The sequence below is a fragment of the Hemiscyllium ocellatum genome, chromosome 23 (assembly GCF_020745735.1).
Source record: "Hemiscyllium ocellatum isolate sHemOce1 chromosome 23, sHemOce1.pat.X.cur, whole genome shotgun sequence".
Classification (NCBI taxonomy): domain Eukaryota; kingdom Metazoa; phylum Chordata; class Chondrichthyes; order Orectolobiformes; family Hemiscylliidae; genus Hemiscyllium; species Hemiscyllium ocellatum.
In genome coordinates, this window is record NC_083423.1 from 24,327,900 (window position 1) to 24,340,743 (window position 12,844).

Consider the following 12,844-nt stretch of genomic DNA (forward strand, 5'->3'; position numbering starts at 1 on the left):
TGCCTCAGAGTACATCCTGACTGCAGTAACAATGGAGTGCTGGACTGCTAATGGTGCTGTCTTGTGGATGGCATTGTAATCCAGCATCCTGTTCAAGTAGCTGACAACTGACTTCATGGCAGCTTTTTAAATAGCAGAGAATTCTTTTGGTGTCCAAGTCAACATTCAATACATACCACCATAAATAATTATTTGCTAATTTAACACTTTGGTTGCTTGTGGGACATTACTGTGTGTAAATTAGCCAACTAACTGAAACTTTGGAACATCCAGAATAATGTAGGTAATAAATTAAGTTCAAGTTGTTTCTTCTTTCTTGGGGAGGTCAATGAATGGAAGTTGAAGAGGATGTAATTCTCACATTGCAGTAAAGGGTGGCCTAACGAAATTCAAAAACCAGGAAAAGGAATGCACAACCACCTCAGTAAATTTTAATTGCATAGTATAATAGTACCCCAAATTGCAATCTAATTGCGACCACAACTTATTTTGAAAGCTAGCTCGTTAGACTAGTTCATCATTCTGTGTCTGACTTAAAACCGGACTTACATTTTCTACCTGTCTTTCGTTCCTCTTAATTTCTATCCTTATTTTCCCATTATCCATTTAAAAAAAAAGGACTGCTGATCCTAAAAATCAGAAACAAAAACAGAAGAAATTGCTGGAAAAACTCCACGGTTCTAGTAGCATCTGTATAGAGAAAGCAGAGTTAATGTTTCAGTTTCATGAACCTTTTTCAGGACAATGCTGCCAGACCTGCTATGTTTTTCCAGCAATTTCTGTTTCTGTTTCTACCATTCAGTTACAGACATGAATTGCTCTCTCAAATTCCCAAACATTGGACATGCCTATTTTGATTAGATCAATACCAGTGGTACAGGATTTCCCCAATATCACGGAGCAGGAAATCGGCCCTATATCAACCTTTTTATCTGAACAAGCATTGCTAATATTGCAATTTAAATCTAATATCGGTTCAATTAGACTAAGACACTAAAGCATAAAATTATCTACCTCAACCAGTGTGCCCTACAATACCCATAGTCAGTCTATCGACGAACTCCAGTGCTACCCAGATGTGACCAAGGCAGTAGAATACAGCCAAAATCAACTTATATTTGTGAATTGCTTTCTTACCAGAACCCCGGGTCCTTTCTCTTTTATTTTACAGTATTTTCGGAACTTTAATCTTTTAAAAAAAATTTCAGACCTTAAAGAGTAGATGCTCTCAATATAAATAGATGAACAATCGATGCTTATGTCAAAACTAGAAATGATATATGTTTGGTTTGAGAGAGCTATTCTCATCAGTCCTGGTTTAAACCTGCCTCGTGCTGATATACAAATTCCTGCTTTCTTCCAAACCTATCATTAATTCAAATACTTCTGATATGAAAATCACAATAAATAACAGCATAAACTACAGAAGTAAATATATTTCAGGATGGAATAGAATGATTCACATGAGAACAATTTACTACAAAAGGTCAATAAGGAGAAAGTCTGCCTTCCTTCTGTAGATTTCTTACCAGAGTAGGAATCTGGAAAGGATAGGTAGCAGATGCTGGTTTTCTGAAAACAAAATTAAAAGTAGAGAGGAAGAAACAAATCTGAAGTTAGTGCAAGTGACTGGGATAAAATTGAATCAAGTGTTAAACTTTGAGATCTTTAAAGTAGCAAATGTCATTGCTTTAACAGATTAGAAAGGAATGCACAAATTGACCTTTAAGCCTACTATCACAAAACAGGTAATAAGACTGGCTTCCTACCAACTGAAAATTAAAGGAATGTTCAGCATATACCAAAAAACATTGAACTGAAGTTCATTTTTAAGCATTATTCAGAATTTAACATTTATTCATCAATTGCTTCCACATTTAGTTAAATCGGGCAGAAATTATTCTGACATGTATCATCATTTATCAAGAAGGCAATATTTTTACATAAGAACTAGGAGGAGTCAGCCATCTGGCCCGTCGAGCCTGCTCCACCATTCAATACGATTAAGGCTGATCATTTCGTGTCCTCAGTTCCACTTACTGCCCTCACACCCTTACCCTGAATTCCTTTACTGTGCAAACAAATTACCTTGTTTTTAAAAACATTTACTGAGGAAGCCTCAACTACTTTACTGGGGATGGAATTCCATAGATTCACAACCCTCCGGGTGAAGAAGTTCCTTCTCAATTCAGTCCTAATTTTGTCCTGTTCCCCCTAATTTTGAGGCTATACCTTCTTGACCTAGTTTCACTCGCCACTCTCTACTTCTACCTTATCTATTCCCTTCATAAATTTATAAGATCCCCCCTCATTGTTCTAAATGCCAATGCATATAATCCCAATCTACTCAGTTTCTCCTCATAAACCAACTCCTTCAAATCTGGAATCAGCCTCATGAACCTCCTCTGCACCCCCTCCAGTGCTGGTACATTCTCTCTCAAGTTAGGAGACCAAAACTGCATTTAGTACTCCAGGTGTGTCCTCACCAGCACCCTGAACAGTTGCAACATAACCTCCCTGCTTTTAAACTCAATCCCTTTAGCAATGAAGGACAACATTCCATTTGCCTTCTTAATTATCTACTGCACCTGCAGATCAATCTATGTAAATTGTGAATAATTGCAGTTCCAATACTAATTCCTGAGGCACACCATTAGTCACTGATTGCCAACCAGAATAGCACTAATTTATCCCCGCTCTTTGCTTCTGGTTAACCAATCCTCTATCCATGATAATATATTGCCCATAATGCCTTGCATCTTTATTACGCAGCAGCGTTGTGTTTTGTTTTCATATAGCTTTATAAGCTGCTGTCCAGCTAAATGGATAAAACATGATTTCTTGTAAGGCCTCCTGAGATATTAAAGGGTTAATTTGCTCTGCTGACCTGCAGAAAATTGGATGTCCTGAGGCAAGGGTGGGATTCTCCATCTTACAGGTAGAATGTAAGGAATTTACATTCCCATTCCTTTCCATTCAGAGCCATTTGCATGGCTATTTCCTAGTTGTTCAGATTAAAAGAACTATATTATCATCACCTATACAGAAATCAATAAGAACATTGTAGTTGGAGTTCGGACTACTCCCTGCAGTTAAAAAAAAACTTCACAACAGATTTGGCCATTAAGGGATGATTTATATTACATTGTTTCTGGAGATGATCAGGTCAATAGACAATTAGGTGCAGGAGTAGGCCATTCTGCCCTTCGAGCCTGCACCACCATTCATTATGATCATGGCTGATCATCTTCACTCAGTATCTGCTTCCTGTCTTATCTCCATAACCCCTGATTCCACTATCCTTGAGAGCTCTATCCAACTCTTTCTTAAACGAATCCAGAGACTGGGCCTCCACTGCCTTCTGGGGCAGAGCATTCCACACACCCACCACTCTCTGGGTGAAGAAGTTTCTCCTTATCTCTGTCCTAAATGGCCTACCCTTATTTTTAAGCTGTGTCCTCTGGTTCGGTACTCACCCATCAATGGAAACATGTTTCCTGCCTCCAGAGTGTCCAATCCTTTAATAATCTTAAGTCTCAATCAGATCTCCTCTCAGTCTTCTAAACTCAAGGGTATACAAGCCCAGTCACTCCAATTTTTCAACATAAGATAGTCCCGCCATTCCAGGAATTGACCTCGTGAACCTACGCTGTACTCCCTCAATAGCCAGAATGTCTTTCCTCAAATTTGGAGACCAGAACTGCACACAATATTCCAGATGTGGTCTCACCAGGGCCCTGTACAGCTGCAGAAGGACCTCTTTGCTTCTATACTCAATTCCTCTTGTTATGAAGGCCAGCATGCTATTAGCTTTCTTCACTACCTGCTGTACCTGCATGCTTACCTTCATTGACTGGTGTACAAGAACACCCAGATCTCTTTGTACTGCCCCTTTACCTAACTTGACTCCACTTACGTAGTAATCTGCCTTCCTGTTCTTGCCACCAAAGTGGATAACCATACATTTATCCACATTAAACTGCATCTGCCATGCCCCCATCTGACCACTCATCTAACCTGTCCAGGTCACCCTGTAAATCTCCTAACATCCTCCTCACATTTCACGCTGCCACTCAGCTTTGTATCATCAGCAAATTTGCTAACGTTACTATTAATACCATTTTCTATATTATTAATATATATTGTAAATAGCTGCAGTCCCAGCACTGATCCCTGCGGTACTCCACTGGTCACCGCCTGCCATTCCGAAAGGGAGCCGTTTATCACTCCTCTTTGTTTCCTGTCAGCCAACCAACTTTCAATCTAAGTCAGTACTTTGCCCCCCCGTACCATGCGCCCTAATTTTGCTCACTAACCTCCTATGTGAGACTTTATCAAAGGCTTTCTGAAAGTCCAGGTACACTACATCCACTGGATCTCCCTTGTCCATCGTCCGAGTTACATCTTCAAAAAATTCCAGAAGATTAGTCAAGCGTGATTTCCCCTTCATAAATCCATGCTGATTCTAACCATCAGGCCCTGGGAACTTATCAGCCTTCAGACCTAACAGTCTCTCCAACACCAATTCCTGGCAAATATAAATTTGCTTCAGTTCAGATCCTTCAGCCACTGTTGCCTCTGGGAGATTGCTTGTGTCTTCCCCAGTGAACACAGATTTGAAGTACAATTCAACTCTTCTGCCATTTTTGTTCCCCGTAATATATTCCCCTGTTTCTGTCTTCAAGGGCCCAATTTTAGTCTTAACAATTTTTTTCCCTTTCACATACCTAAAAAAGCTTTTACTATCCTCCTTTATATTTTTGGCCAGTTTACCTTCGTACCTCATATTTTTCTCTGCGAATTTCCTTCTTAGTAATCCTCTGTTGTTCTTTAAAAGCTTCACAGTCCTCCATTTTCCCACTCATCTTTGCTATGTTATACTTTTTCTCTTTTGACTTCATATGTTTCTTAACTTCCCTCATCAGCCACGGCCACCCCTGTCTCCTCATAAGTTCTTCCTTCCTTTTTGGAATGAACTGATCCTGCATCTTCTGCATTATACCCAGAAATATCTGCCATTGTTCCTCCACTGTCATCCCTGCTAAGGTATTGCACCATTGAATTTTGGCCAGCTCCTCCCTCATAGCTCCATAGTTCCCTTTATTCAACTGAAATATTGTCACTACCGATTGAAAGGGAGAGGGTACAATTTGCAGATTGAAGCTTATTGTATTATGGTCACCACCTCCTAATGGTTCCTTAACTTTGAGGTCCCTGATCAATTCTGGTTCATTGCACAATACCAGATTCAGAATTGTCTTCTCCCTGGTAGGCTCCAGCACCAGCTGTTCTAAGAATCCATCTCTGAGGCACTCCACAAAGTCTCTTTCTTGAGGTCCAATACCATCCTGATTCTCCCAGTCTACCTGCATGTTGATATCGCCCATAACAACTGTAGTAACATCTTTGCGACAGGCCAATTTCAGCTCCTTATTCAACCTACACCCTACATCCATACTACTGTTTGGGGGCCTGTAGATAACTCCCAAGAGGGTCTTCCTACCCTTAGAATTTCTCAGCTCTATCCATACTGACTTTACATCCCCTGATTCTAGGTCCGCCCGTGCAAGGGACTGAATATCATCCCTTACCAACAGGGCCACTCCACCCCCTCTGCCTGTCAGTCTGTCCTTACAATAGCACGTATAGCCTTGAATATTCATTTCCCAGGCCCTGTCCACTTGAAGCCACGTCTCAGTTATCCCCACAATATCGTAGCTGCCAATTTCCAAAAGAGCCTCAAGCTCATCCATCTTATTTCTATTACTTCGAGCATTCATATTGTATTTTTAATTTGTTGCTGCCCTCACCCTTCTTATCAACCCCTGTTTCACTCAACTTTACAGCATGATCCTTTTTTTGAGTTTTCTGCTTCATTGATACGGTTGCCTTTCTTGACTTCCCTTGTTCTAACGTTCCCTTCAATTTCCTTCTTCAATTTCCAGTTTGTTCCCCCCACCCCCCCAACCCCACCCATTTAGTTTAAAAGCAGCTGTGTTGCAGTAGCAAACCTGCCTGCCAGAATGCTGGTCCCTAACCTATTAAGGTGCAAAACGTCTCTTTTGTGTAATTTATGCTTACCACAAAACATACCCCAGTGATCTAAGAATTTAAATCCTTGCTTCCAGCACCAGTTCCCCAGCCACACGTTCAAGTCCATTATCTCCCTGTTCCTGGTCTCTCCAGCCCGAGGAACTGGAAGCAAACCGGAGATAACCACTCTGGACGTCCTGCTTTTCAGTCTTCTTCCTAGTTCTCCAAAGTCCTGCTGTAGTATGTACCTCCTCTTCTTCCCGACATCATTTGTGCTAACATGTACCACCACCTCTTGGCTCTTCACCTCCGCCCTTGAGAATTTCCTGCACTCTGTTTGCGATGTCCTTAATCCTGGCACCAGGAAGGCAACACACCATCCTTAAATACCGCCCGTTGCCACAGAAACCCCATTCAGTTCCTCTCACCATGGAGTCCTCTATCACAACAACTCTGCGACGTCTGGCTCCTTGGCTCTGCCTCCATGCCAATGTTTGATTGACAGACCTGTCTGCCTCACAGACTGGCAGTGACATCTGTCTCTACTGTTTCCAAAAGTTTCAACTTGTTCCTAACAGGTACTTCCCCTGCGCTGCCTTGCACCTGTCTCCTCTCTGCCTTCCTCATCGTCTTCTCTCTCCTGCTCTCTTCTGGTATGGTCAGTGTAATAACCTCGCTGAAGGTCTTGTCCAGAAAGATCTCGTTCTCTCGGATGAGCCTAAGGTCCTCGAGTTCTTTCTTCAGTGCTGAGATATGCTCTGTCAGTCACTGCACTGTGTCTTGAGTGGCATGCGACTGTGGGGGATTGGCTGGAAGTTGTCTTGTGGGCATTATTGACAGCAATGTAAAGATTTTGTAAAGAGGAAGAACTGATTCTTTTGTTCAGGGAGAGATCTTTGACATGGCTCCGCAAACCCCGCAAAATGTGTTAAAGGGTTCCTCCAGAAAGTTTGTACTGTACTGTGCTTAATAAAACTTCAGTTTTTCACAGAAGTTGGCATGTTGCAGTTGCATTAAGTATATAAGAATCTCAAACAAAAAGAATCTAACACTCCTCCCAATCTATTTCTACTTGAAGAGCTTGCAGTGGATGACTCTGTTTTCCCCAACGGGAAATGCCTGTCTCTACTTGACTGGGTCTATGAGCATGCACTCACTTGCAGGGATCACCTTGCATTCTAGTATTTGTTACAAAGCACTCTTTCCTACCTTCCATCTCCCAATAACAATCACTTTAAAAGAAAAAATGATGCAAATAATAGATTAAGTAGAGAATATACCAAATCAGACAAGATTTAATGTATTTTTTCTATGAATACCATTCAGAATTAACCATTCAGAACTACCAAATTGCAGAATCACAATACAAAAGAAGGGGATAGCGGGGAAGATCATGCAATCCATTGTGTCTACTCTTTAAAAAGAGGTAATCATTTTGTTCTACTTCTCTGCTCTTGTCTCACAAGATGACAAATCTCTACACTCAAACATTTTCCAAACCTCTTTTGCAAGTTATTATTGAATCTGTTTCCATTCATCATTCTTCTAGGGATCATTCCAGATCATGACAATTTCTCATCTCACCTCTGATTCTTCGACTGATCACTTGATATCAGTGTTCTTGCGAGTGACCCTCCTGCCACTGGAAAAATTCTGATTTATTCTGTCAGAATCTTGATTTTAGAAATTTCAAACATATCACCACTTCATCTTTTCCGGTCAATCTGCATATTTCGCGTTTCTCTAAAGCCTCTCATTGCAAATACAATTCTAGTAAATCTCCTCTCTCTAAGGCCAGAACAGCTTTCCTGAAGTATGGATGGCCAGAATTGGACCAAAGCTTTCACTGGGTCATAACCAGGCTTTATAAATAAAGCACTCCAGTCAAAGAAATTATAGAAATGATGTAGTACAGAAGGGGACCATTCAGCCCATCTTGTCCATGCTGACCCAAGGATCATAGAACCCCTTGAATGTGGAAACAGGCCATTCAGCCCATTGAGCAGACATCGATTGTCCAAATAGCATCCTGCACCCCTCGCCCGCCCCCGCCAACATCACGTAACCTAGCATTTTCCACGGTTAATCCACCTAGCCTACACATCCCTGGACGCTATGGGCAATTTAGCATGGCCAATCCACCTAACCTGCACATCTTTGGACTGTAGGAGGAAACTGGAGTATCTGAAAGAAACCTATTCAGACACAGGGAGAATGTGCAAACTTCACACACACACACACACACACACACAGTCATCAGAGGCTGGAATTGAACCCGGGTAAGCCACCATGCTGCTCACAAAGATATCCAGATGTCCTTTCTAATCCCATCTTATCCACAGGCCACTGACCTACAGTTTTCAGTACTTAAGCGCAGATCCATGGACGTTGTGGAACAGTTTAGGGTCTCTATGTCCACTACTAAGTCAGGCAGTAAATTCCAGACTGAAAATGTGTTGCTGGAAAAGCGCAGGTCAGGCAGCTTCCAAAGAGCAGGAGAATCAACGTTTCGGGCATGAGCCCTTCTTCAGAAATGAAACATCGATTCTCCTGCTCTTTGGATGCTGCCTGACCTGCTGCGCTTTTCCAGTAACACATTTTCAGCTCTGCTCTCCAACATCTGCAGTCCTCACTTTCTCTAGTAAATTCCAGACACCCACTATACTCCATGTAAAAAAACGTTTTTCCTCACATCTCCCCTTCTGCCACTTAGCTTGAATCTATGACCCAGGTTTTTGAACTGTCTTCCAAGGGAAACAGGTTCCTCCCGTCTACTCTCTCTACCTCTCACAATTTTGGATACCTCAATCAGGTCACCACTCAGCCTTTGCTAATACATGGAAAACAACTTCAATCTCTTCAATCTCTCCTTGTAGCTCCAATTCTCCAGCCCAGGCAACATTTCAGTAAATCTAATCTGCACTCTCTCTCGAGCAATCCTGTAATGTAGTGACCGCAAATCCAGTTGTGACCTCAACACTGTCTTCCACAGTTTCATCATTATATCCCTACGTTTGTATTCTGTATCACTGCCAATGAAGAACAGCACTCCATAAGCCACCTTTACAACAGTGTTGACCTATTCTGCTACATTTAGGGATCTATACACTCACCAAGATCTTCCATGTCATCTACCCCTCTCAGTATGTTCCATTTACTGTACTGTGTATTCCCTTTTATAATCTGACCTCTCTAAATGCATTACCTAACACTTATCAGAGTTAAACTTCATCACTTTCCTGCTCATTCCATCAATCCATGTCATTTTGGAGCATACAGCTATCCTCTACACAGCCAACTGTTGTGTTGTTGCAAGTTTACCAATTGTGCTCCAAGTACTTGATCCCTGTACTTGCTATATTCCTCTGCAGAGTTGAATTTTTTTGCGACTAACATAAGCTCTCTTTTTCTATGTAATCTTCCTTGTATTTTTCTAGACAACCATGGAAGTCTAGATTTGGTAGTACCATTCTTATTTTGAGGGGATATGTCTGCTTTGCACCCTAAGGATCTCACTTTCATGCCTTTCACTGGTTTACCACAGATTTATCCTTTAGCAGTCCTGTCCAGTTCACCTCAGCCAAATCATTTCTCAGTTTGTCAAATATTCCTGGTGCATGTCCGCCCTCTAACAAAATAATATTAAATACAAGCTGATTATGATCACTATCACTGACATAATTGCCCACTGTCACTTCATCCATTTGCTCATTTTTACTTCCTAAAACTAAATATAAATTTGCATCTCCTCTCATTGGGCTTGTCACATTGTTTTAAACAATTTCCTGGACATAGTACATGAATGTTTCACCCTCAATACCCCTTACATCAGTTGAATCCAAGTTGAAATTGGGATTGTTAAAGTGTCTGACTATTATTGCCCTGTTATTACTCCAGGTAGAAGAACACATGCATAGATCAATTTCTATCTCCCTCTCAATATTTGGGGGTCTGTAGTACAATCCCAGTAGTGACTGCCCCTTTTTTAAAATTCCTAAGATTAACCCAAAAAGCCTCATTTGTTAACTCATTTCGTATACCACCCCTTCCCACAACTGAAACTGATTCTTTAACCAATCTTGTTATACCTTTTTTTTGTTACCCACACTATCCTGCCTGAAAGACTCCACATATATCCAGGGATATTGAGCTGATAACAGATTAATGATTTACTTTCCTAAATTAAAAGCCTTCTAAACTTATCCTGCCACCTTTAGAGATTTGTGTGTACATAGCTCCAAAACTTCCTACTCCTGCACTCTCTTTCATTCACATGGTCTATCTTCTTTTAATCTGACAAAATGCATCACTTCACACTCCCATGTTCCAATATGAGTGCTGAGAACTGCAGAAGAGTTATTAATTCCAATTTTAAGACAGCACCATTATCATCAGTTTAAAAAAAACTTCAATAAATGAAAGTGGAATCCCCAGCTTCTTTTAAAATAGTTCAATCAAGTGAAATTCTGCCTATTTTTACTACATTCTATATCAAGTTCACAACATAGGTCAAGAAAGACCTTTGTCTCATTCAATTCCAATGCTGCCCAGTTGCCCTTTTTAATTTAATAAACTTTTAATTATTATTTGAATGGTCTGACTTCAAGTATCCTTTCTGGAAATGTCAAGTCTGGAGCTAAGAGAGACATGGATTACACCTTCAGCATTAGATAGAATACATTAATGGAGGAGACCAGAAATATTATAGGATGTGGAAGAAGGCTGTTTCTGTGCTGAAGAGAATCGTGGAATCAGAATAAAAATTTGTATCAAAATTAGATATTGAAACTTAAAGAAGTCAGTTTCAGGGAAGGAAATTGGACAAGAACTTGTGCTGGAACTCAAGGTAATTATTTACTTCTGACTTGGAGATTGAATTGGGGGGATACAAGTCTTGGATGAGCAACATAGAATCACAGAATCTCTATAGTGTGGAACATGGAGTCCACCCAGACTCTTTCTCCCCTCACCCCACCCCCCCACCATATCCTTGTAACCCTGCACATCCCTAGACACTATAGGCAATTTAGCATGGCCAATCAACTAACCTGCACATCTTTGGACTGTGGGAGGAAACCGGAGCACCCTGAAGAAGCCCATGCAGATATGGGAAGAACGTGCAAACTCCACACAGACGACACTGGAATCAAATCCAGGTCCGTAGTACGGTTAGGCAACAGTGCAAACCACTGAGCCACCATAACGCCATAAATGTCACACAAGCTGCCTGAGAATACAAGTAGTGGCAGAGTCAGGAGAGACAATACAGGGATAAAGCTTGGCATTGCTAGAGGAAAATCAGAAGCTGACCACATATCTGCAAATAATATTTCATGTAATTGAAGCAGAGAATGGAACTTATGTTTGTATCTTTGGGGATTCCTAAAGTTACTGTGTGGGTGTGCAATGAGAAATAAAGCTAGAGAGACTATAATTAGATAGGCAAGAAAGGAACAAGGTGGACTACAGCCATTTGAAGAGAATGAAATCATCCACCATATTCGGGATGGCACAGTGATTAAGAAGGAATAATGGAGGACGATCGCATACATAAAGAATGCAAGTCACGCCCTTGGATATTTCAATATGATGGGAGAAAGCAGAATCCTGATTGGAGTAATTTAAACCTGGTATTCCAGGAAGAATGAGAAGCAATTACCAGAGTTAGCTGTAATAACAGAAACCTGGATACAGACCAGATGTGAATATAAACTACGCATATCTAACTATCAGGACATCAATATTACTAAGTTGAATGAGAAGGGATCACATTGAAACTTATGAAATGCTTAAAAGGGTTAAATAGTTTAAGATGCTTCCTCTAATTGAGAGTTTAGAATAGGGGGGATACAATTTAAAATCACAGGGCTACAACTTAGGACTGACATCATAATTTTCTTTTATTCAGAGGGCTTTAATTCTTCAGAATTCTCTACCCAGAAGATCTGGAATAAGTTTAAGGTAGAGATTGATAGGGTTCGATTAACCAGTGGCATATAGAGTTATCGGATGCTGTGGATATAAGGCATTCAAAAGTTTGACCAGTCATGATCTTAGTGAATGGCAGGGCAGGTTCAACTGACCGAATGGTCTACTCCTGTACAAAGTTTCCTGTGTCTCATTTGAGATTTTGCGTAAAAGACTCCTTTTTCAAGCACAAGTTAGTCAGCCTACAATGGTAAATGTGATGCTGGTTTTGGATAAGGATGAGAAGCCAAATGTACGCAAGCACCTTGAGAATCATAATCGTAGTGAACCAGTTGGAAAGTGAAAAAGAAATTGTACAAAACAAGATCAGACTTGCCAATTCTTAGAAAGATGGGAAGTAAAATAGCTGAGATGAGGTGAAAGGAGAAATTGGCACAGAGAACTGTAGGGTAACATTGAATGTTTTCTGAAAATAATTTTTAGGAGTTTTATTTGGCTAAGTCGGAGTTGGTCGAGTTTGAGAGTTTGTCACTATGATGCCCTGCAAGTTCTTACAGTGCATCAGATCAAACTAGTTGCATTAACTGCCCACCTAATCCCTAAGATAGCTCTCATGCGTGATTTCCACCTCATCCTACCATGCTCCATTCCCACTGAGCCATAGACCGGCATTCCCCTGCATCTATGCCATCTTTAAATGTCACAGTGCACCTGGACAAGCACTCGTATTCAAAGTTGTCCTGCTCATTTCAGAACATTTCCACAATATATAGGAAAAGGAGGAGAAGATGGCATCATGATTCACTGACGAAGACCTGAAGTCCTGTTGGACAGAGTGGTGCAGCAGAGAGCTGCACTCCTCCAGGAGAACCGAGAGGAGACC

At 40.9% G+C, this 12,844-nt stretch overlaps 1 protein-coding gene across 1 annotated transcript in view; it reads right to left on the bottom strand.

The window, feature by feature from the left end:
• The window catches only part of dennd6b (DENN/MADD domain containing 6B), a 113,872-nt gene that overhangs the window by 88,270 nt on the left and 12,758 nt on the right, over positions 1-12,844 (bottom strand). Inside the window, exon 3 of the mRNA XM_060842549.1 lies at positions 1,530-1,572. Coding sequence (XP_060698532.1) covers positions 1,530-1,572 — 43 coding nt within the window. The remainder of the gene's footprint in view (positions 1-1,529; positions 1,573-12,844) is intronic.